We start from the raw sequence: 24,865 nt of genomic DNA, 5'->3' as shown, positions 1-24,865 counted from the left end.
GAAGCGTTTCGCTTTATGAACTCCTTCCAAAAGTTTGGATCTTATTTTAGTGCCTTTAAATGCCGATCTGAAGTAATTACTTAATTTGCTCTGCAACCTGTGGGTATCGGATCCGACTTCAGGTCCGAGCCGGCAGCTTAACAAGCTCCAAGATCCGAGCTCCTAGCTCCTCCCCCCTACCCGTAATCCCCATGCTACCAACCACATTACCTCAGATCGTTTTTTGCAGCGGCTGAAGAAGCTTTACTTTTGAAGAGCTCCTGGCTGGGTGAGATCGTTTTCAATCTTTTTTCACAAAAAAAGTCAAAATCGAGTGTGTGTGTTAGTAAAACCTTCTATCCCCTGGTTTATTTTAGTTTTTTAAATGTTTACTAGTACAGCAGTTAGTTTTTCTTGTCACTCCCCCTCCCTCCTTAGCGTTTGGGTGTGTGTGTGAGTGGTTCAACATGGCGGAAGGGCCTAAGGCCATTTTTTCCAAATGTACTGAGTGTGGCCACAAGCTTTCCCCAGCTGATGGCCACACTCAGTGCGTTTTGTGCCTGGGGGCAGCCCATCTCTCAGAGGCCTGCCAGATCTGTGCGGCCTTTAACTCCTGGGCACTTTGGGATAGAAAGAACAAGCTGATCCTGGCAGGAAAGCTCCCCCAGGAGTCAGCTTCTTCTTCCTCTCCTGTTCGGGCTCCGGCTGCCTTAGCGGCCTCGGCGCCCTCTGTTCCCCCAGCTCTACCCAGGACTGAACCTCCCACTTCGGGTTTGAGCTCTGGGGAAACTAGTGCCTTCTCAACTAAGGAGAAGAGGCACAAGGATAAAGAGGGACATAGATCCCATAAAAGGCGGACCGAGTCTCACCCCTCTGCTCCGCCAGCTAAAATAACTAAGTCTTCGGGGGTCTCCGGATCCTTCTCCTCTCTGCTCCGTTCACCTAGCTTCTCACCGGAGCTGGAGGAGGAAGATCGGTCTCCCTCGAGGTCGTCGAGGCGGTCCTCCCGGCCCGCCTCAACTACCTCTTTCAGGTCAACTAAAAGCATCTCCGAAGCAGATATGGATCGGATGATGCGTCGGTTCTTACAGACCCAAATGCAGATGGGGGTGCTCTTGCCTCCCCCCCCCTCTGGGGGGGAGCGCGGCCCCCATGTTTGCCCCGATCACTCCTTCTCTGACTCGCTTTCGGATCTCGGAGTCATCGGATCCGTGCCCATTCGGACCCGGGGAATTGTCGGCGCTGATAGCGCTTGTCTCTTCGATGCCGACTAGGCCCTCGAGCTTGTCGGATCCGAGCTCTCGGGGCCGAGGGCTGAGCATCGGATCTGAGGGAGTTGTTGTATCTTCGGAGCTGTTGGGTTCGGAGCACACCTCTCTCTCGGCTGTGACTGCTTCGGCTCCGACCCCGATCGCTTCCTCGGAGCCGAGGAGATTGCTCTCAGAGGCTGGCGAAGGTGAATCTCCTTCGGCTTTTGAGGTAGTGGAGAGGGTACTGTCGAGATCCTCCAGATCCCCGGATCGGGCTGTGGATCCACCCGTACCCCCACTGTATGAAGGTCTGTCTTCCATCATCTGACCATCGGGACAGCCTGCCCAAGCCCTCCAGCTAGTTCCTGTTGAGGAACAACAACCCGTGGACGAGCCCTCTTCAGATAGCCCCACCGAGGAGGTTCCTCGGAAACGTTGGTGTAAAAGGAGGTACCTGGACTCCCCCGAGTCCGTTACCACGGACACGGACTTAGATGATGGGGAGGGTTCCCCAAGGTCACCCCCTGAAGATGTCTCCTTTGGAGACATCATGGAAATGTTGCATATTAGAGGAGGGTGGTCTGCCCAAAAACCTTCCCTTGATGAGTCCGTGTTCCTGGAGGCGTTTGAGGCAGGCCCATCTACTTCTTGGGTGTCCCCTCCGGCCGACCCCCTGGTGGACTTGATTACCACCAGGGCGTGGAAGGAGCCCGACACCGTGGAGCCAATACCTAGGCATCCCGACAAAATACTGGGCCCCCCCACAGATAAGCAATCATGGGCCAAAGGATCCCCTGTTGATGCCATGTTGGTTGCGGCGGCCACCAAGAAAGAGCTCGCTCAGGAGAGTTCTCTGGTCCACCCGCCAGATAAAGAATCTCTAGCGTTGGACCGGATTGGGAAGCGGATGTTTGCTTCAGTGACCTTTTCTATAAGGGCGCTAAACTATATGGCACATACCATCAGGCTACAGCGAGGCTTGATCAAGGAATACGCTGCAGCTGCCCCAGAGTCCATGTCGGTCGGAGACAGGAATGTATTTACAACACGAATGGCCACTCTGAAATCCATCTGCAATACATCTATGCGGCTCCTCTCTCATGCTCCGGAGGGAGCCGCTAGAGCCAGCGGAGCAGGGATAGTCTTACGACGTCACGCCTGGCTCTGTGTTTGCAACTTCGCTGATCCCTTCAAGGCGTCCTTCGCAGACGCCCCCTTTGACGGTTCTGCTCTTTTCGGCAAGACCGTTCGCGATACGCTGGTCCAAAGCGAGAAGGACGGGAAGACGCTGTCTGCCGTCGGAGTCTGCTTCTCTAGTCCCCAAAGATCCTTCTCCAGGAATCAGAGGGGACAAAAGAAGCTGTGGTTCCGCAAGTCTCAGCAATCCCATCCAGCTGCGGACCACTCGTCCTCTATAGGCAGAGGAGGACAAGGTGGACGCCGGCCCAGAGGCAGAGGGGGGCCGAGTAATTTCGGGTCTAGAGAACCTTTCTCGGACAGACCCGCGCAACAGCCCTGAGGGCTTGCCCGACTGTCCCTTTCTGGAGACAGTCGGGGGGTGGTTGACGGAGCAGCTGTCAAACTGGGAGTCCCTTACAACGGATCGATGGGTGCTCCGTATCATTTCCAGAGGTTACTTCATTCCCTTCCTAAATCTTCCCCCCAAAACCAGACACCTCCCCGATGTACCACCCGATCAGAGGGAGGCGGTGGCCTTAGAAATTTTAAAGCTGCTAAGAAAAAGAGCCATCCAGCCCGTCCCCCCAGATCAGTCCGGATTGGGTTATTACTCAAGGTTCTTTTTGGTGCCAAAGAAAACGGGGGACCTCAGACCCATCTTAGACCTTTCCACTCTGAACCTGTTTATACCCAAGGAAAAGTTCCGGATGGTCACTCTTCAATCTATCCTCCCCCTTCTGCGGGAGAATGACTGGATGTGCTCCATAGACCTCAAGGATGCGTACTACCACATTTTAATGGACAGACGATCCAGGAGGTTTCTCCGCTTCCGGCTCGGAGCCAGTCATTATCAATTCAGGGTTCTTCCATTCAGCCTCACTTCAGCCCCCAGAGTGTTCACCAAAGTCATGGCGGTGGTTGCGGCCCACCTGAGACTTCAGGGCGTTCAGGTCTTCCCGTACCTAGACGACTGGCTCCTTACCGCGACCAACAGGCATCAGCTCTCAGTAGCGAGAGATTATGCACTGACTCTAGCCCACAACCTAGGCATTTCAGTAAACCTGCAGAAGTCCTGCCTGTGCCCCACTCGAGCCCTGGAATTCATAGGGGCCAGGTTGGATACTTGAATCTCTCGAGCTACCCTAACATTAGTCAGACTGAACAGCTTGGCTTATCAGGTGTTAGCCCTTCTACGAAATATTTCTCCTCCAGCGGAGTTAGTCCTGAGGACACTAGGGTTTATGGCAGCCACGATCGGTCTTTCCCTCCATGCCCGCCTGCGAATGCGGATATTGCAATGGACCCTTCAAGTCCAATGGTCCCTCTTGCTCCATCTGCTGAACACGCCCATACCACTGAGCAGAGTTTGCAGGGACTCCCTTCTTTGGTGGTTGCATGCGCAGGAACTCAGAGAAGGGAGGCCCTTTGTGATTCTCCAGTTGAAGCCACGTTGACCACGGACGCTTCTCGCCTCGGGTGGGGGGGGGCATTGTTCAGGCAGATCCGTTCAAGGCACGTGGACTCCCCTAGCGACCGCATTGCATATCAGTGTCCTAGAGATGAGGGCGGTGCTTTTGGCGTTGCAAGCCCTCCACGACCTTCTTCCCCTGGGGACTATTGCGATCCAGACAGACACCATGGCGGTAGTCTGATACTTAAACAAACAGGGAGGAACCAGATCTTACCCCCTGTGTCGAGAGGCCATGAGTGTTTGGGAATGGGCGATCTCCACCAACCGCTTTCTGGTAGCAACGCACCGGGACGAACCAACATATTAGCGGACAAGCTAAGTCAGGTGCTCCTCACTCTGTACGAGTGGTCTCTGAATCCATCTGTTGCGAGACAGATCTTCCACAAATGGGGTCAACCTTGCTGCGATCTTTTTGCTTCTCCTTTAAACACAAAATGCAGTGAGTACTTCGCAATAATTCCCCCCAGGGGTGAAACCCCCAGAGACACTCTAGTCCATGCTTGGCCTCCCGGGCTCCTTTATGCTTATCCTCCCCTTCCTCTCATGATGAAGTTCATTCAGAAAACCTGTCGGTTGGGGAGCAGAGACATCCTCATAGACCCATTCTGGCCTCGGCAGATCTGGTTCTCCTTTCTGCGGTCTCGCAGTGTGGCTCCTCCGTGGATTCTGGATCCCAGTCCAGAACTGATTTCTCATCCCGCGGATTGCCCAACGCCCAACCTGGTCAGCCTCAAGCTTGCGGCTTGGCTGATCCAGTTCCATTGATGGCTAGGACTCCCGGTATCTCATCTCCCGTTAAGGCCATTCTGGTTGCGACTCATAAGCCATCTACCAGAAAACTTTACAACAGTAAGTGGAAACGTTTTTCCATTTGGGCCAAATATAAGGGCTTGGACCCATTTACTGTCCCTGTCCTGACCATCCTAGACTTCCTCTCATTAATCTTTCATCAGGGAGCAAGCGCTTCTACGGTTAAGGTACAATTAGCGGCCATCTCCCATTTTCATGTGGGCGATGGCATAGGTTCTTTAGCTTCTACAAAGTTGTGCAAAACCTTCTTACGAGGCATCTTTCTTTTAAATCCACCAATAAAGTCTGTGGTTCCCTCATGGGACCTCACTCTAGTCTTGCAAGCCTTAACAAGTCCACCTTTCGAACCTGCGGCCTCAATTCCGTTGAAGTTCTTGTCATGGAAAACAGCCTTCTTAGTGGCCATTACTTCGGCCAAAAGGGTTTCAGAGTTACAAGCCTTGTGTATGAAGCCTCCTTACCTTATCTTTCACAAAGATAGAGTGTCCCTCAGGACTAACCCATCTTTCTTACCTAAGGTTGCTTCAGAAGCAAATATAAATCAATCAATAAATTTACCAGTGTTTTTTCCCACTTTTCAGAACAAGGGAGAATACACATTACACAAATTGGATGTACACAGACAGCTGCGTTTCTACTTGCATAGAACTAGAGAATTTCGCAAGTCGGACCAGTTATTTGTCTCGTATGCAAAATCAGCCATGGGTAAAGCCATTTCCAAAGTTACTGTGGCAAATTGGATTCGTCAGTGTATTATTCAGGGGTATATATGGCAAACCAACCCCGGTTAATATCCGTGCTCATTCTACAAGATCTGTAGCCACTTCAACAGCCTTCTGGTCTAGGGTTCCAGTGGACGACATATGTTCAGCGGCTACTTGGTCCTCTTCTCATACGTTCATTTCCCGTTATAAATTAGATGTGATTTTGAGAAGCAGGGCTTCTTTTGGCTCCGCGGTGCTTCGGAATATCCTTCCGTAAGGACCACCCAGATTCTTATAAGTAGCTAGGGACTCTGTCCCACAGGTTGCAGAGCAAATGAAGTAACTACTTCAGATAAAGACGTTATGTACTCACCATAACGTTCCATCTGAGTAGGTACTTCATTTGTCTGCAACCGCCCCCCCGCCATCCCCCGAACTTTCGGGATTTTCTGATCACCATTGCATAACTTCTTTTTTTTTTATTTTCTTGCTGACTTGTTTCAGTCTGGATCTAGTTAGTCCACTGTTGACGTTTATTTAGCTGTTGTCTCCGACTTTCATATTGGCAGAGGTAATACTCCTGTATCAGCGTTAAAGATTTCCAGGGCCTTTTTCAGAGGAGCATTCTTGTTGTGCCCCCCTATTTGGGATCTTGTTCCTCCTTGTGATTTATCTTTTATGCTTCAGATTCTTGCTGTCCCTCCTCCTGAACGTTCAGCAACAGTCTGTTTGAAGTTGTTGTCTTGGAAGACTCTTTTCTTAGGTTCATAGGAGGGTTACTAGGCTATTGGCCCTAGGGCCTTTATAAGCCTAGCCATGTTATACCCTTGTTCCCTTACTGACCAAGTTTTATGATCTATATTTGCACTGCAAGTCTATGATCAGCATCAGCTGCCCTTATCCAAGAGAGATGTAGGTGACACCCCAATGGTAAATTTACAGTCTCCCATCCAGTTATTTTAAGTTACACTTAAATAGGTTCATTAAGGAGCTCTGGGAGTATTTTCCAGACTAGTGGCAATCTCTGGAAGACATACCTATCTCTCCAGCATGTCTTGTTAATGTTGCAGGCTAGGCTAATATCCCTAGAGCGAGTGAATCTTGTCCCATTTGACTTGTGGATGTGCAGCATTTCCATTAGGGCAGGGAACAAGACTGCTATGTAGGCCAGGCATGAGTCGATTCTCAGCAGCCTATAAGATGCAGAATACAGTGACAGGGTCTTCAGTCTGTCCATGTAGGTCATGTGTTGAAGGCCCTGGATTTTCTTGGTGAGAAACCTCTGAGGTCTCTGCAAATGTCTGGTGAGGTACATGAGGAATGAGTACAGGGGAGTTTTGGCTCTGTATGCAATGCCCTTGCTTATGAGATGTGCAAAGTAGAAGTCCTCCCTTACCACTGTGGACACATGATGATTGAAGTTAAGGTTGCTAGCTACCTGTGTTACCAAGTCTCTCACCAAAAGCCTTGGCCAAGTCAAAAGAGGCTGTATGTACTGTTTTGCCTTCATCCAAGGCTATGGTGACATTCTCAAAGAAGTCCATCGGGTTTAATAAGTATGCTGTACCCTTAACAAAGCCAAATTGAGTCGGATCAAGAGTTTGAAGGTCACTGATATCTTTTTTGATAAGGTCCACGATGATCCTCTCCATGGCCTTGCAGATAAGGCTGGTTAGGCTTTTGAGTCTATAGTTCCCAGGGTCATTTGATGGACCCCCTTTGTGCAAGGGAGTTACTGTAGCTCTTTTCCACTCTGCTGGGTCAAAGCCAATACTTAGACTATGGTTGAAGAGAATGCCAAGTGGTTCCACTAGGTCCTGTTTTAGACCATTTAATAGGCATGCAGGGATATTATCTGGTCCCATAGAGGCTGTGTTTTTGGCCATGCAGAGTGCAGTGGTGGCTGTTACTTCTGCAAGGTGTTTGTCAGAACTGCAGGCCTAAATCCTTGGTACTGCCATATCTGGCCTTTCATAAAGAAAGGATTTCTCTCAGAATGGATCCTGCCTTTTTGTCTAAGGTGGCATCAAAGATCACCTTGAATCAGGCCATTAATTTGCACAGTGTTTTTCCCCAACTTTTCAAAAAAGGAAGACATTTACTACATTGTTTTGATGTTCACAAACAACTGAGATTTTATTTGAAGGATAGAACCAAGACCATCAGGAAGTCTGACTAGCTGTTTGTCTCCTTTTCGAATGCCCGGTTGGGCAAACCAATGCAAAAGTCTACCTTTATCTAAATGGCTTTCAGATTGCATTTCATTGGAATGTAAAATTGGGAGGAAAGTTTTTTCCTTGTAAACTGAAGGGTCACGCTACCAGAGCTTTTGCTACATTACCAGACTTTTGGCTACTTCCACAAACTTTTTTGAGCATTTTTATTGATTACATTTCTGCTGCGTCTGCTTGGGTGGATACACACACTTTTGTGTCGATGTACAGTCAAGGTCTGGGACTTCCTTTGATTCCACAGTATTGTGAAATGTTCCCTCACAGGATCTCCCTGTGATGAAACATGGCTGGGGACTCTGTCCCACAGGTTGAAGCCAGATGAAATAGACTTCATCTGATAATGAAAGTTATGTACTTACCGTAACGATAGAGTTGTGTTTTCTGTTTCCATCTGGTTCAACAATCCTTCCATCCCTCCTCTCCCCCTTCAGTATTGTATTGCTCCTGAGTACTGGACAGCCAAGTTGTTGAGTTATCTCTCCCACTGTCTTCCTTTTGGGAACCTTGGTCTGTGCTCTTAAAGTTTTCATTTGGGATTGTTGGAGAGGGGCAAGCTCAGTCTGAAGTAGCTGTAGAGAGAGAACAAGGTACTGTGGATAAAGAGGGTGGAGCTTAGGGGCTGAAGTCTTTGAAAATGGCTGGTCTCAGATCCCATAACCCAAAGGTTGAACCAGACTGAAACAGACAGTATGGGTCTATCTTAATGGTAAGTGCATAACTTTCATTTGTATACCGGCTGTCACAAAATTTGATGGAGCAAAATTAGGAAAATTATTTTCAGTATCCTGGTTTGGGAAGATTCACCCAATCCTACTATACACATTCCTTATTCTAAGCAACACCCAGAAGCACTCCTGAAAAGACTAGAAAATTGTTGCTATAAAATACCTACGTTTGCAGCCAACCTTCCCAACAAAACACACCATTGTGTAGTCCTTCAACAGTTATAATGGTTAGACCTCAAACAAACCTTAGCACTAGATGAATTCAAAATTCAAAATCATATATATCCTACACATGGCAAACACCCAGCAATCCCAGACTTGCTCATATAACAACAAACAAAACTGTTCGATTCCTCTTCTCTTTTTCTGCTCCATGAAACGGAACAACCTCTTCATCAGATCTTCCCTTCTTTTAACATATTGTTCTGTATATGTCTAAATCTCTGCATTGCTTTGAACTGTAATAAAAATTTACTATACTTATCCGAAAATAAGTGTCTGTGTATAACTTATTGAAATGTCTATGGTATTGCAAATTGTATTGACTCTAAATAACTCTGTAATCTTGTATAGTAAACTTGGCATGTAAATTGTATTTTAGTACAACTTTAACTGTAAATTGTATTTTTCTGTGGAGTCCCCCTCCCCCGACCGTGCTGAAAAGGGGCTCTTAGCTCAGTCAAGCTATTCCAGTGAACAAGTTGAAGCAGATAAGTAAATAAATGGCTGGCTGAATGAATGAATGAATGCTGCTGGGCTTTGCACATGTGATTCCTGAGTAGAGAGGTTAACACATTGTAATTTTTTTCACTTATTGTCACTTCCTGACTGTAGTGAAATAACTGTTTCTTTCCGTTTTTCTTTTTTCAGAGCAATATATTTTGCTGCATATTCCAATTCTAAAGAAAAACTGAACCAGATTTTTGAGTCAGAATCAACACAGGTTCACATGGTGTCTGCAGGAATTGCAGGTAAGGCTCATGGCCTACTTTGTTTCTCATGAATCCCAAAAAAAAAAAAAAAAAAAAAAAAAAAAAAACTGTAAAAGTTAAGGAGCAAGTGCAGTGCGTCCACACCCCCATTAAAAGAAACTCTGTGGACTTTCGTTATTTTTTTCTTTTTTTGCATTTTATCTCTTCTGACTGTAGACTGCAAAGACTTTTCTTGTAGAATTGCTACATTATTAGAGAGATTTAGATTAAGCTGTGACTTTGAAGGAGCTGGTTGTTGGATCTTCTCCCTTCTGTTATCAGGATGCCTTTTTATGTATGAAATATTTTATTTTCTGCCTAGACTTTTAGGGACATTTGAATGGGATGAAGCTCTGCTGGGCAGTGCAGTAAATTAACTGCTTCACAAGTCCTTTCCTGTTTGGACTTGAGTCTTGTAAGTTTGAATGCCATTAATCCATGCTTTTCTTTTCTACTGTACATGTAAATGTAGTTGCATTTTTGAATTTGTCAGGATTAGAGCTTGCTTCTTCATATGTGTAACAGCAGATGATTACAAAGTTTTGGAATAATTGTGTCCCAGACTTTCTAATCTTTCTTAATTTTTTTTTTAATTAAATTATTATTTCCAAAAGAAGCTTGCTAATATCGTGTAGCGTATGGATATTGTAGTGTAGACAGAGAGATGGGTCCAAGAAATCTTGGCACAGTGGGATAGAGCTGTTGCCTCACACCAAGAGGTTCCCCAATTAGATTCTTGGCTGAGGTGCTTTCTCTGTGGTGTCTGCATGACCTCCCTGTGTTCGCTTGGGTTTCCTCCAGGTACTGCAGTTTCGTCCCACATTCCAAAGACATGCAGTGGATAGATCAGACACTTTAATTTGGCCATAGGTGTGAATGTGCATGTGAGTGTGTGGTGTGCAAGAACAACTGTGACAGGGATAGTCACCCGGTGGTGTAAACCTTGGCTGTAGATGATGCTCACTGTTGAAGTAATACCCTGATCCCACGTGCAAATATGGGAAAAAGGGGTCATGGATAGAAGGATAGATCAATGAAAATATTGGCTTTTGTTTTCCAGAAATAGCCAGTAGGTGATGCACAATGGGAAAGTAGTGAGGTCAGCCTCGTTTTGTAGTCTAAAACTGAATTCTATCTGCACTAATGATTGTCTACTCTCTCTAACTGGGTGAAGTACTTCTTTCGGTCATATTACTTTTGCATGTCTGTGTTGGCAAGTCTGTACTCTAATCTGCTGTTGTTAACCTTGCATTTTTTGTTAAATCCTGCTGAAGGTATCTTAAAATACTATCTGATGTCCATTTCCTTCTGCCTCACTACTGGGTCTACGGATCTGACTCAGCTGCTTCTCAAGACTACCGATCTGAGCCTAAGCTCCCCCCTCTCCCACAATGCCCCACTCCTCTAACCTGTCAGATGTAATTTACTGCCTTCCAGCTCAGATGCGATTCTGTAGCTTCAGCAGAGTTAAGTGATTATTTCCTATTTCTTGGTGTCTGTTTTCCCTTTTGTCTGTAGTGTCTCTCTCTCTCTCTCTCCCTCTCTTGTTAACTAGTATTAATACAGCTTATCTTTTTGTCTTTCCTACCCTCCCTTTTTTAGCTAGGTGTTAGGGTTATCTGCCCCTCCCCCTCCACATTTTCTTCTGTAGCAATTAATTTCCTTTTTTCTCCTTTTCTTCTCCTTTAACTGTATCTTTGCTTTCTGTGTGATAGAGTTAGAGTAAATTGTGTTTTGGTCAGTGTATCATTGGGTAGAATGTGTGCGTGCGTGCGTGTGTGTGTGTGTGTGTGTGTGTGTGTGTGTGTGTGTGTGTGTGTGTCAGTGTATGTGTTTGCACTAAACCTTCTGCTTTCAGCATGTCTGACAAACCTACGTGTTTTAAAAGGTGTGCTTCTTGTGGGCATAAGATTCCCCAGTCGGATGCCCACAAGAGGTGTGCGAGTTGTCTTGGGCCAGGACATTTAGAGCCCGAATGTGACATCTGTGCAGCTTTTAGTCCCCATGCCCTTGCTGAATGTCAAAATAAGCTGATTTTGAGTTTTTTACCGACCTCTGGAGCTCAAAGTCCTGCTCCTAAGGAGCTCCACAAGCTTGCCCCTCAGCATCCCTGGGGTCCATGTCTTCTGTACAAGAAAAAGCATCAAAAATTATCGAATCTAACCACTTTGGATCTGACTGATCTCCACGCCTCTTCTGATCGGAGAAGTTCCTCGGATCCACTGGCTAAGATCTGAATCCCATCAACGAATATACTTTTCCGTGTCAAAACTGTTCTTGTTGTTCTAGTATTATTCAATCTACTGACTTTGTACAACTCTTAAATGGAAAGTGATTTGTATTCTATTGTACAGCTACCTGTAATACTTCTTATGTGATTTATTTGACCACATGCCAACAATGTTCATGTTTTTGTGTTGGGAAATCTGATATTTACCCTGGTTTAAATAAGCAAGTAACATTGAAACCAATATTAAAAACTAAGCAACAACAAGTACACTAGAAAAATTGGAGGTATTATAATATTAGTGCTACTATATATATATATTAATCTTCTTCTTATTTCAGCTGCTCCCGTTAGGGGTCGCCACAGCAGATCAACTGTTTCCATTTCTTCCTGTCCTCTGCATCTTGCTCTGTCACACCAGTCACCTGCATGTCCTCTGTCACCATATCCATAAACCTTATCTTAGGCCTTTCTCTTTTCCTGTTACCTGGCAGCTTCATCCTTAGCATCTTTTACCCAATATACTCTGCATCCCTCCTCAGCACATGTCCAAACCAACAGAATCTTGTCTGTCTGGCTTTGTCTCCAAACCTTCCAACCTGGGCTGACCCTCTAATGTACTTATTCCTAATGCTGTCCATCCTCGTCACACCCAGTGCAAATCTTAACATCTTCAGCTCTGCCACGGCAAGCTCTGACTCCTGCCTTTTTGTCATTGCCACTGTCTCCAACCCATATAACATAGCTGGTCTCACTACCCTCTTGTAGACCTTCCCTTTCACTCTTACTGGTACTCGTCTGTCACAAATCACTCCTGACACTCTTCTCCACCCACTCCATCCTACCTGTACTCTCTTCCACACTCTCTGTCACTCTGAACTGTTGATCCCAAGTACTTAAACTCATTCACCTTCACCACCTCTACTCCCTGCATCCTCACCATTTCTCTATCCTCCCTCTCATTCACACACATATATTCTGTCTTAGTCCTGCTGACCTTCATTCCTCTTCTCTCTAGAGCATATCTCCACCTCTCCAGGGTCTCCTCCACCTGTTCCCTACTCTCACTACAGATCACAATGTCATCTGCAAACATCATAGTCCACGGGGACTCCTGTCTGATCTCATTTGTCAACCTGTCCATCACCATTGCAAATAAGAAAGGGCTCAGAGCTGATCCTTGATGTAATCCCACCTCCACCTTAAACGCATCTGTCACTCCCACTGCAGACCTCACCGCTGTCACACTACCCTCGTACATATCCTGTACCAGTCTTATATACTTCTCTGACACTCCCGACTTCCTCATACAATACCACAACTCCTCTCTAGGCACCCTGTCATATGCTTTCTCTAAATCCACAAAAACACAATGCAACTCCTTCTGACCTTCTCTGTACTTCTCCATTAACACTCTCAGAGCAAACATCGCATCTGTAGTGCTCTTCCCTGGCATGAAACCATACTGCTGATCACTAATCATCACCTCCCTTCTTAACCTAGCTTCCACTACTCTTTCCCATAACTTCATGCTGTGACTGATCAGTTTAATCCCTCTGTAGTTACTACAGCTCTGCACATCACCCTTATTCTTAAAAATTGGTACCAAAATACTTTTTCTCCATTCCTCAGGCATCCTCTCACTTTCCAAGATTTCATTATACAATCTAGCTAAAAACTCCACTGCCATTTCACCTAAACACCTCCATGCTTCCACAGGTATGTCATCAGGACCAACAGCCTTTCCATTCTTCATCCTCTTCATAGCTATCCTTACTTCCTCCTTGCTAATCCACTGCACTTCATGATTCACTATCCGCACATCATCCAACCTTCTCTCCCTCTCATTCTCTTCATTCATGAACCCCTCAAAGTACTCTTTCCATCTGCTAAACACACTCTCCATGTTTCCCTCATTATCCTTTATCACCCTTACCTGCTGCACATCTTTACTAGCTCGGTCCCTCTGTCTAGCCAATCAGTACAGGTCCTTTTCTCCCTCCTTAGTGTCCACCCTTTTATACAACTCTTCATATGCCTTATCCTTAGCCTTCGCCACCTCTCTCTTTGCCATGCACCTCATCTCCTTATACTCTTGTCTACTTTCTTCATCTCTTTGACAATCCCACTTCTTCTTCGCCAACCTCTTTCCCTGTATACTCTCCTGTACGTCTTCATTCCACCACCAGGTCTCCTTGTCCTCCTTCCTCTTTCCAGATGTCACACCAAGCATCTTTCTAGCCATCTCTCTTACTAGCTGTGCTGTAGTTACCCAGCTATTCGGTAACTCTTCACTGCCACCCAGTGCCTGTCTTAACTCTTCCCTGAACATCACCTCACAATTACCCTTTTTCAATTTCCACCATTTGATCCTTGGTGCTACCCTCACACTCATCCTCCTCTTCTTGATCACCAATGTCATCCTACAAACCACCATCCTATGCTGCCTAACTACACACTCCCCTGCCACCAATTTACAGTCTCCAATCTCCTTCAGATTGGCCCTTCTACATAAGATGTAATCCACCTGTGTGCATCTTCCTCCACTCTTGTATGTCACCCTATGCTCCTCCCTCTTGTTAAAATATGTGTTCATCACAGTCATGTCTATCCTTTTCGCAAAATCCACTACCATCTGACCTTCTGCATTCCTTTGCTTAACACCATACCTACCCATCACTTCCTCATCCCCTCTGTTCCCAACATGCCCATTGAAATCTGCTCCAATCACCAGTCTCTCACCCTTGGGTACAGTCATCACCACTTCATCTAACTCGCTCCAAAAATTTTCTTTCTCATCCATCGCACACCCAACTTGTGGAGCATATGCACTAACAACATTCATCATTACACCATCAATTACTAGCTTCATAAACATCACTCTATCCGACACTCTTTTTCACCTCCAAAACACTCTTAGCATACTGTTCCTTCAGGATAATGCCTACGTCATTTCTCCTCCCATCCACACCATCATAAAACAATTTGAAACCGCCTCCAATACACCTAGCCTTGCTCCCCTTCCATCTGGTCTCTTGCACACACAAAATGTTGCTTTAAATTTTAAGCTTCTTAATTGTTTTTTTAATTGATGTTTTGTGTTAGGTTTGAGCTGTGTCATATGATGAGATTTTTAATATATAAAAGAAACACTGTATTTGTGAAATTTTATAAACACTGAAGAAGGACTTATGGTTTGAAAGCTTTGTTTTATTTCTATTAAATTTATTCAGCGTTGTGGAGTTTGCTTTTTTCTTTTTTACTAAGACCCCGAATCCTGTCAGATCCTCAGCCTTCGGGTCCAAGCAGCTGCTTGGATCCCTCGGAAGTTATTCAGATTCAGAGCTCTCCTTCTCTGGGCGAATCATCCTCAGGCCAGAAGCACTCTGATCGGAGGTTCCGGTGTCATACTCCATGTCAGAGCAAGTCTCCTTCTCCAGCCTCAACCTTTCGGTCCCAGCCTGTCACTGGCCAAGTCTGCCTATTCTTCAGCCTCAAGATCCTCTCAGCTGTCACACTCAGACATGGACAGGATGATATGGAGTCTTCTCAAAGGCCAGATAGGGATTTTACCATCTCTGACCCATGCAAGATCCGAGAGAACTCCAACTCCTGTACCTCAGTATCCTCTTCTAATTTAACCTCTGGTTTTGGAACTTCAGGATCTGGCTTTTCCGAGTGGGCTGTCATCGGAGAGGAGAATTTGTTTTTCTTTGACTCCAGCAGTGTCCCAGGCTAGCTCTGCTCTGATGCCGTCAGAGCATAACTGGTCCCAGACCCAAGATGTTAGCGCCAAATCCTCGGGGTTGGTCTTTGCTTCGACCCTTTTGGAGCTGTCCCTGCCCCTAAGGGCTTCAGCCCTTGACAGTTCAAGCCCAGTGCTTTCTGGAGGTGTTGGATCTGGGATGGCGTTTTCCTTTTCCTTGGTAGTGCTGGTTGCGAGGGAGAGGGGAGGAGCTTCCCTGGGTTTGTCTGCCTTTCAGGTGGCAGAGAGGGCTTTCTCCAGACAATGAGAAGAAACCCCTCATCCCCCGGATCCTACCCAATCTCCCTCTGACCCAAGCTTTGCGCCCATTCATCCAGTCTGTAGTCAGCCCTGCCAGAAGAGCCTCCAGACCTACCCCCCAGCAAGGAGTTCCCAGTCTTCCGATTCCTCTTCTGAGCATCCCACGGGGGAGGCTCATTGGAAGAAACAGTGCAAGAGGAAGTGCCTAGACTCCTCCTTGGAGTCATTGACAGAAGAGACTGACTTCGATGAAGGGGAAGGGTCCCCCTGACCTCCACCCGACAACATCTTCTTCAGAGATGTTTTGGAAATACTGAAATAAAAGGGTGGCTGGTTGTCCCAGCCCCATTATTCTGAGGAGTTGGCGTGTTCTGGAGGCCTTCAGGATGTCCCCATCTACATCCTGGATAACCCCACTGTGGAGGACTAGCTTATTGATCTGTTCGCCCGCAGACGTGGAAGGAGTCAGACATAGTCGACGCTATTCCCAAGTGTGCAAACAAATATCTCAAACCCCTCCTAGTTGATCATCCATACTGGAGTAAAGGCATCTCGGTTGATGCCATTATGGTGTTGGTAGCCACTAAGAATGAGCTACCCAAGCAGAGTTCTACTGTTTATCCCCTGAATAAAGAGCATCGGGCTTTGGACAGACACAGGAAGCGTGTGTATGCCTTGGCTACCTTTACTTTGAGGGCATTAAATTATCTGGCACACTTCATGTGTCTCCAGAGGGATGTGGTCAAGGAACTCACCAGCTCTCTGGCAGAGTCCTTGTTGGAGGAGAACCTCAAGAAGGTATCTCTCCAATTGGCCACTGTGTAATCGATTGCTAATTTCTCGAAAAGGTTAATTTTTCACCCTGCAGAAGGAACCTCTCGAGCAGCCAGTACAGGCATAGACCTTCGAAGACATGCCTGGATGAGGCTTTGTGGGTTCGCGGACCCTTTTAAGGCATCATTCAAAAATGCCCCCTTGGATGGTTCCTCCTTGTTTGGACTGTCAGTTAAAATAACTCTTCCCGCAGCAAGCAGGAGGGATCAAGGGTTCTTCCCTCAACAGACCTTCTCTAGAAACCAGTGGAGTGGAAAGAAGATGTGGTTCAGAAAGTCCCAAGGATATTTCCAGGAGTCTCAGGATGAATCCTCTTCTAGATGCAGAGGAAGAGGATTGAATGGCAGGTGCTGCTCCAGAGGGAGAGGGGGGTCCACAGAAACAGGGTGTCAGAGAACCTTTCTCTGACAGGTGTTACCAGTGCTCCTGAAGCGCTGCCCGAGTGCCCTACTCCGGAGGCATTCACGGACAGACTATCATTGCTCCCAGATGCCTGGGCAAATATAACAAAAGACAACTGGGTGTTAAACATAATTTACAGAAGTTACTGTATTCCCTTTTCCCTTTCATCTCCCTGGCCTGGGAGAAATCTCCCCAGTGTGTCACCCAGTCAGGTGGAGAATGCCATCCTAGAGGTTCATAGGATCATAGGAAGTTACTAGGCTAATGGCCCTAGGGCTCTTACAAGCCTAGGCCAAGTTCTACCCCTATTTCCGCGATCAGCACCTATTGCCCCTGTCCAAGAAGGAGACAGGTGGAACCCCCGGTGTGAATTTAGAGTTACCATCCAATCATCCAGATTGCGTTTGAAGAGGGCCAGTGAGGTGCTCTGTTTGACATGAAGTGGGAGTCTGTTCCAAAGATGTGGTAACTTCTGGGAGACAAATCTATCCCTCCAGCAGGTTCTGTTAATGTCACATACCAGGTAAGGTCTTTAACGCGAGTAAACCCGTGTATGTATGCAAGGCACAGATTGCCTCTGAGTAGTCTGTATGAAACAGAATAAAGTGACATTGATTTCAGACTATTCACATAGGACATATGCTGAAGACCTTGAATTTTCCTTGTGAGGAAACATTGCGGTCTCTCCAGTTGCTGCAGGTGCTTGGAAAGGTACATACCAAAAGGGGAGTTGTACTCTGTTATTGGCCTGATGAGGGAAGAATACAGGGAGGTTATAACTTTTTTTCTGGTGGCAATGGCCCTACTAATGAGATGAGTAGTATAGAATGCCTTTCTTACCACTGTGAAGACATGGTGATTAAAGGTAAGGTTGCTGTCAACTTGTGTGTCTGGGTCTGTCACCACTGAGTGCGTACTTGCTATTGATTTGGTAATTAGCAGGAACATTGCTCTTATGGAAAGGGATGATGATACTTTTTTTTGCATTGAGTTTAAGGCCATGACTTTGGCACCAATCATTTGTAAGACTGTCTTGTAGGATGTTGACATCATTTAGAGATTCTGTAACCGCTTCCAGTTTGCAGTCATCAGCAAACTTTGTCAGCCACAGACCTTTACACCAGTGGTTGCAGATCTGCTGTTGGAGGTGGATTACCCTGTTTTGACTGTATTGGCTCTCAGTGAGCCAGTTAGCAACCCATCTAATGATATAAGGGTTGATACCTCCCTGGGTGAGTTTGTCAGTGATGCCTGAGTGAGGACAGTGACAAACGCATCTATATCACGTTATTGAAATCTTACTACATCGACTCACTAAAGGTCGACCTCTAGTGATCGATGTAGTAAAACATCAAATAACGTTTAAAAAAATAATAACAATAACTAGCGTAGGCAGGGGGTCAAGCCCCCCCTGCACCCCCCACCCACCCCCTTCTTAAATATTCCAACTCCGAGACCACACTACATTGAGGCAAATGGAATCTCCTCCTACGGAGATTTCCGTTTACCTGCACGATGTTATGCGCTTTTCATGTTGTGGTGCCGACAATATCAGATTCGATATTGTCGGCTTTCGACATCGTGAAGTAGACCCTGACAAATGCTTTGGCTAAGTCTACATAGGCTGTATGCACAGATTTCCCCTCGTCCAGGCCTTAGTGACTGTATTGAAGAAGTCCAATAAGCATGATCTCCTTTTGACAAAAAACTGAGTAGGATCAAGTGTTTGGAGATTACCTATGTATTTATTGATAAGGTCCATAATGATTCACTCCATGGCCTTGCAGGTAAGAAACTCAGGCTAGTAGGCCTATAGTTCCAGGGATCAGTGAAGCACCACCTTTGTGCAAGGGAATAAAGGTGGCCATTTTCCATTCAGCTGGGATGAAGCCAGTGCTTAGACTTTGTGACTGAAAAGAGTACCCACTGATGTTGCTAATTTTTGTTGGAGCCCATGTAGGATGCAGCTTGGGATGTTATAAGGTCCCATAGAATCTCTGTTTTTGGCTTTAGAGAGAGTGTTTACAACCTGCTCTTTAGCGATACCTGGTAGGGAACAGGTGGTAGGGATGCCATGGAGTACTTGTGGCGGGGACAGGGGAGTGATGTTTTCCCAGAACCTGACAGCCAACAGGTTAGCTATGTCCACAGGCTTAGTGTATGTGATATCAATAACTACCAGTTCAGCATAAATCTGGGCCTTTTCTTTTAGGTGATAGATGTAACTAAAGAAGACCTTATGGTTGTCCTTAGTTGAAGAAGCTAATTTGCATTCATAGTTTGCTTTGGAGGACTTCACAAGAAGTCTTAATTGCTTGTTTAAACTGAGGATGGAGTGTTTTCAGTTTAGAGCTCGCTCCCTCTTACTTTTAGATAGAAATTTCTTCCTCTTATTGTAAAGCCTGTTAATGGCAGTTGTCCACCAGGCAGGTTTAGCCTTCCTTAAGGAGCTTGTTTTGGTCCTGACAGGTACAGCTGAGTCATTGCAGTTATACAGGTTTTTGTATAAAGCATTGGTGTAGAACTCGGCATAGTCGCCAGTTCCATCTGAGGGAGGAGGTGCAGTGAAGCTATGTATATCATCCCATAAGAGGTTATAATCAGCATTGGAGAGGTTTTTAGTTTAGTTGCTGCTAGGGGGGTCAGGTTTGACAGTTACTTCGAATGAGACTGATTTGTGGTCAGATTTCACCAGGGAAGACCTCACAGTGGGGGTGCTACAATGGTCCCCCATATTGGTAAGCGCGAGATCCAGGATGTTGGTTCCTCTTCTGGGGGTGTCAACCAGCTGGTTTAGGGCATTGGAGTTAACAAAGTCGAGGAACCTTTGGCCAAGTGAATTTGAGCACAAGTAATTTGCCCAGTCAATGGATGGGATAGTTAGTCACCCAAAACCATGATGTTTGGATGTATTTTGATAGACTCAAGTAGATCCAAATAGGCAGAGTGGGTGTTCTGATACATGGAGGGGGTCCTGCAACTGGTAGTGACTTGAGTAGGTGTCCTGCCATCAGTTAATTGCACCTGAAGTATCTCTAGAGAATCATACTATTTAACCAATCTGGAGGTGTATTTATCTTTTATGAATATTGATGCACTGCATCCTTTAGTTTTCACACCTTCACTTTGTGATCTGAAAGTGTGGAAGGAGGTGTAACCCGGTATGGCTGGGGTGCTGTCCATAGCCTTGAACCATGTCTCTGTGACTGCACAAATGTCTGCGTCTTCAAGATGAGGACTGCTTTCAGTGAGTACTGTTACATATTAAGACTCCTATCTTTTAGCAGCATAACCCTGAGTTTTTTTTTTGATTGAGTTTTTACATCTGTGAATTTTTTCCTCGAGACACTGCCTAAAAAAGGCACTATGGGGGTGGCGAGAGCCTTGGCCAGTAGATGAAATCCCAGGGGTGACATATGAAGACCATCTCTGGCAAAGCATCGAGGTCCGTCGATCATGTCATCCCACGTTGACAGATACTGGATCTCTTTCGAATGACATCAGAAAGTAAGCCAGTTATTGAAATCGATCATTTTCTGTTTGTATTGAGTCATTATCCTAAGTGAAGATAAAATGCTGCTTAAGGCTAGGGACACACCTGCTTGAGACATGTAGTCCAAGAGCTCGGTCATGTCTCTCTTCATATAGTCCAGAGAGGTACTTCTCAAGTCATTCACATCAACATGCACTATGACAGAGTCATACCAGTACCTGTTGTTGAGAGACTTGAGTGCATATGTGATATGGCGTATCCCTGGCACCTGACAGATAGCTGACTGTGATCATTTCCTTATCCAGCCTAGTAAGAGGGACATCTGTGTGTCTCACAATGGGAATCACCTATGACTAATATGTTTGGTTTTGTTTTTGCCTTAAGTTTAGAAACTTCTAGAAAAAAGTCATCCAAGAATTCCCAACTGAACATCAAGGATGCAGAACTTACTTGCGCTTCTTTTTGGTGCCAAAGAAAACAGGGTACCTTCAACCGATCTTAGATTTGAGCAGTCTGAATTTATTTGTAAAGAAGTTACTGTACAGTCCATACTGCTGCTACTATGCAAGGATGATTGGATGTGTTCTATAGACCTGCAGGACTTGTACTATTAAATCAAAATACAGGCGCTCCAGGAGACACCTGCACTTCCAACTGGGAGCCAGTCATTACCAATTCAAAGCACTGCCCCTGCCTGGGAATTACAGTGAATCTGGCAAAGTCAGAGATGTCCCCTGTACAGGCCACAAAGTTTTTAGGGACATAATTGAACACAGGCATGCAAATAGCTGCCCTGCCTCCGCAACGAATAATATCATTGAGACATACAGGTACAACTGTTACTGGATACCCCAAATCCGTCAGCTCGCTTGGTTCTGAAGGCCCGAGGATACATGTCAGCTGCCATTCTTCTGGTACCATTGGCAAGTTTTTTCATGCAAGCTCTCCAGTGGACCATAGTGGTCCAGTGGTCTATTTCTGTACCATCCATTTTCGGCCCCCATCTGACTAATTCTAATGTTGAGGTGTCATCCACAGTGGTGGATGCTTACAGATGACCTCTATCTCAGCAGACCTTTTTCTGTTCCCCTCACCTGTAGCCACAGTGACCATGATGCCTCCCTGTTGGGCTGGGGGGCATTATCAATGAAAATTGCTCCAAGGTACATGGTCCACGACAGAAACCAAATTACACATAAATGTCCTGGAGATGAGGGCAGTTCTTCTTTCACTGCAAGCCTTTCGCAACTGCCTCCCTGTGGGAACATTTGCAATTCTAACAGACAACATGTCGGTTGTTTGGTATATCAACAAGCAGGGGTGAATCTGATCATACCCCTTGTGCAGGGCGGCCTTAAAGGTTTAGGAAGGAGCAATCTCTTCAAACCGCTTTCTCACTGCAATGCACATTCCGGGGAGTACAAAGTTCTGGCGGACAGACTGAGCAGATAGATCTTGAGTCCACAGAAGTGGTCCCTGAATCAATTAGTAGTGAATCAGATATTCAGCCATTGGGGCCAACCTTACTGCGACCTGTTTGCCTGTCCCCTGAAGTACTTCACTCTGATGCTCCCCCCCTACTGGGGGGAGTCACCCAGGGATGCTCTAGTCCACGATTGGCCTCCGGGTCTCCTGTATACTTATCCTCCAATTCTTGTAATCTCCAAAGTCTTACAGAAAGCCAGCAGGTTGAAGAGCACTCTAATCCTCGTTGCCCTTTTCTGGCCTTGTCAGGTATGGTTCTCCTTCCTGCGATCTTACAGCAAGTATCCTCCATGGATACTGTATCCCAGGCAGGATCTGATTTCCCATCCATCGGAACTTTTGGGCCCCAATCTCAGATCCCTAAGATTATCTGCTTGGTTTCTCCACTTCCAGTGATTCTGCGAACGTCCAGGCTAGCCTCTCCTGTTCGAGAGATTATACTTACTTCTCAGAGGCCTGCCACTAAAACAGTGTACAATAGTAAATGGAAGAGATTTTCCATTTGGGTATTGGAACAGAATATTGATCCTTTTTCTACCTCTGTTTTGGATATTCTTATGTTTCTCAGTTCACTTTTTCAATATGGGGCTAGTTTTTCCACCATAAAGTTGCAGCTAGCAGCTATTGCAAATTTTCATGTAGGAAAAGGCAACAATCCTGTGTCTTCCCTTTCATCATCAGGGTTACGTAGGGCTTTCATGAGAGGAGTTTTTCGACTTAGATCTCCAATAAAAGATCCATTTCCTCCTTGGGATGTCACTGTTGTGCTCCAGGGCCTTACTCAGAAATGATTTGAGCCTGTGAGTTCATGTGACATAAAATTTTTGTCTTGGAAAACAATTTTCCTAGTGGCCCTTACTTCAGCAAAAAGAGTGTCAGCACTACGAGTCTGCCTAAGAACGCATCCTTCTTTTATGCCTAAAGTTGCTACAGGGATGAATATTAACCAAGCCATTCATCTGCTTGTATTCTTTCCAAATCCTTCCAACAAGGGAGAATATATGCTGCATTTACTGGATGCATAGGAAGAAACCGTATAGAAAATGTGAGCAATTGTTAATCTCTTTTTCACCAAATAGATTAGTTCAGGCTGTATCCAAAATTGCGTTAGTGAAATGGAGTACTGATTGTATTTCTACTGTCTACACTTTGAATGGCTTGCAACTTCCCCATTCCCCTAGAGCTCATTCCACCAAATCCATGTCTGCCTCATCTGCCTTTTCAGCTAAAACCTCTCTTAACAAAATTTGTGCAGCAGCAAGTTGGTCCAGGTCTTGCACGTTTCTGTCTCATTATAGGTTTGACATTATTTCTAGGAACAGAGCATCCTTTGGCTTCATGGTGCTCAGGCATATCCTTCCTTGAGGGCCACCCAGGGTTTACGTAGCTGGGGACTCTGACCCAGTAGTCGGGCAGAATGAAATGGACATCAGATTAGAAGTTATGTACGTGCCATAACTTGGCATCTATTTTGTCCAGTTTCATTCTACCTCACATCCCACCCGGCCATCTCCTAGCCTAAAGAGCTAGGAGTTATTGAGAGGATACTAGAATCCATAAGTTCCTAGTTTGAGCTCCAGTGTGGTCATGTATGTTTCTTCCCATTGGTATAGATTTGGATTACTATTAATAAGGCAGCAAACTTGATCTGAGGGGTTAGGGGAGGAGTGCGGCATTGTGGGAGAGGGAGGAGCTTGAGGCTCAGATTGCAAGTCTTGAGAAGCGGCCGAGTTGGATTCGAGGTCAGATCTGTAGATTGAGTAGTGAGGCAGAATGAACTGGGACAATACAGATGCCAAGTTATGGTAAGTACATAGTATTTTTTTAAATTGGCTTATTGACATACAGTCAGTAATCCTTTAAAATCCCAGTTCATTAGTTAGTAGCAAAAGACAACATCAAACATGATGCTTATACACTAGGAAATTTCTGTAAGTGCATTTATCCTATGGCACGCTCCGTGCATATTCATAAAACAAAGATGCATTCTCAATAAACATTAAACTCACACTGCCAATACAGTTTCCCTACGTCTACCATGCCTGTTATTAGACTGACATGTTTTCAGTTAATTGAGTTGTTAGTGTTAATATTTCTGCCTTTTAACATAATCCTTCATGTTTACCACAGAGGATGGGCATATGTTACCTGACACACTGTCCAAAAGCAACAACATGCTGGGCTGCTTTCAGCCAGCCCAGTTGTTGCTGCCCTTTTTAGCTTCTCTGAATATGGTATAGTGATTACGGCATAACTGATTAAGTATTACCTGTATAATATTTCTGATACCTAGAGTTTAAAGTGATCTTGTTGCCTAACATTCCTAGCTGCTGTATCAACTATACTGCTGTTGAGTACTAGTTCATGTTGAAATTCAGAGTGTTACTAGAACTCAATCCATTTTATTCTCTTAGTGGATCATGGAGAATGATTTAATTGCTTCTTTTGAGTAATTTTTGTATTTACCTACAATATAAATGACAACCCAGTTTTTATTGCTGCAGTGATACCAAACATCAAGGCTCCATTTATGACTTCTGTGATGTAACAGTTGTTCATTGGTAATTACTAGGCTAATGACCCCAAGTGGCTTTTTTAAACCTAGCCATGCTTCCCTAGGCGAGAATCAAACCTTGTACTTTGTGTCTGTGAGGTAAACAACTTATCCATTAATACAACCCCACAATCTGGTACCTTGTGCCTGTGAGGTAAATTTAACCATTAAGCCAGCCTCTAAAACAGTGATTGAATTTTATAGTACAGTGCCCATTTGGTTCACTTTACTTATCTACTGTACTATTCTTACTGTTACTAATTATTTTTGAGTTTTTAGTGTTGGAATACATCTAGGCTTAAATGTCTTTTCTTGGTCCATAGGCACGGTGCAGGTTGAATACCATTAGTCCATGGCAACAGAAACTTGTTCAAACAATGGAATGGGTTCTAAGAAGCAGGACCTTCTTTTAAGAAAGTCATGCTGCACGTGATCCACTACAACCAAATCTGCAGTTACTACTTTTATTACAGTTATTATTTTCTGGACTTCGTACTGAAATTTGTGAGATTTAATTTAGGTCCACTCTTGTAGATAAAAT

At 45.3% G+C, this 24,865-nt stretch overlaps 1 protein-coding gene across 1 annotated transcript in view; it reads left to right on the top strand.

Annotated features, from left to right (window-relative positions):
* SLC25A36 (solute carrier family 25 member 36) overlaps positions 1–24,865 on the top strand; it is a 950,543-nt gene that overhangs the window by 511,247 nt on the left and 414,431 nt on the right. Inside the window, exon 4 of the mRNA XM_044070004.1 lies at positions 9,223–9,323. Coding sequence (XP_043925939.1) covers positions 9,223–9,323 — 101 coding nt within the window. The remainder of the gene's footprint in view (positions 1–9,222; positions 9,324–24,865) is intronic.

Source organism: Protopterus annectens, chromosome 4.part1 (assembly GCF_019279795.1).
Source record: "Protopterus annectens isolate FY-2018-M chromosome 4.part1, PAN1.0, whole genome shotgun sequence".
Taxonomy (NCBI): Eukaryota; Metazoa; Chordata; order Ceratodontiformes; family Protopteridae; genus Protopterus; species Protopterus annectens.
The sequence above is the reverse complement of the archived record's forward strand: the minus strand, read 5'-3'. Positions and strand labels throughout refer to the sequence as shown.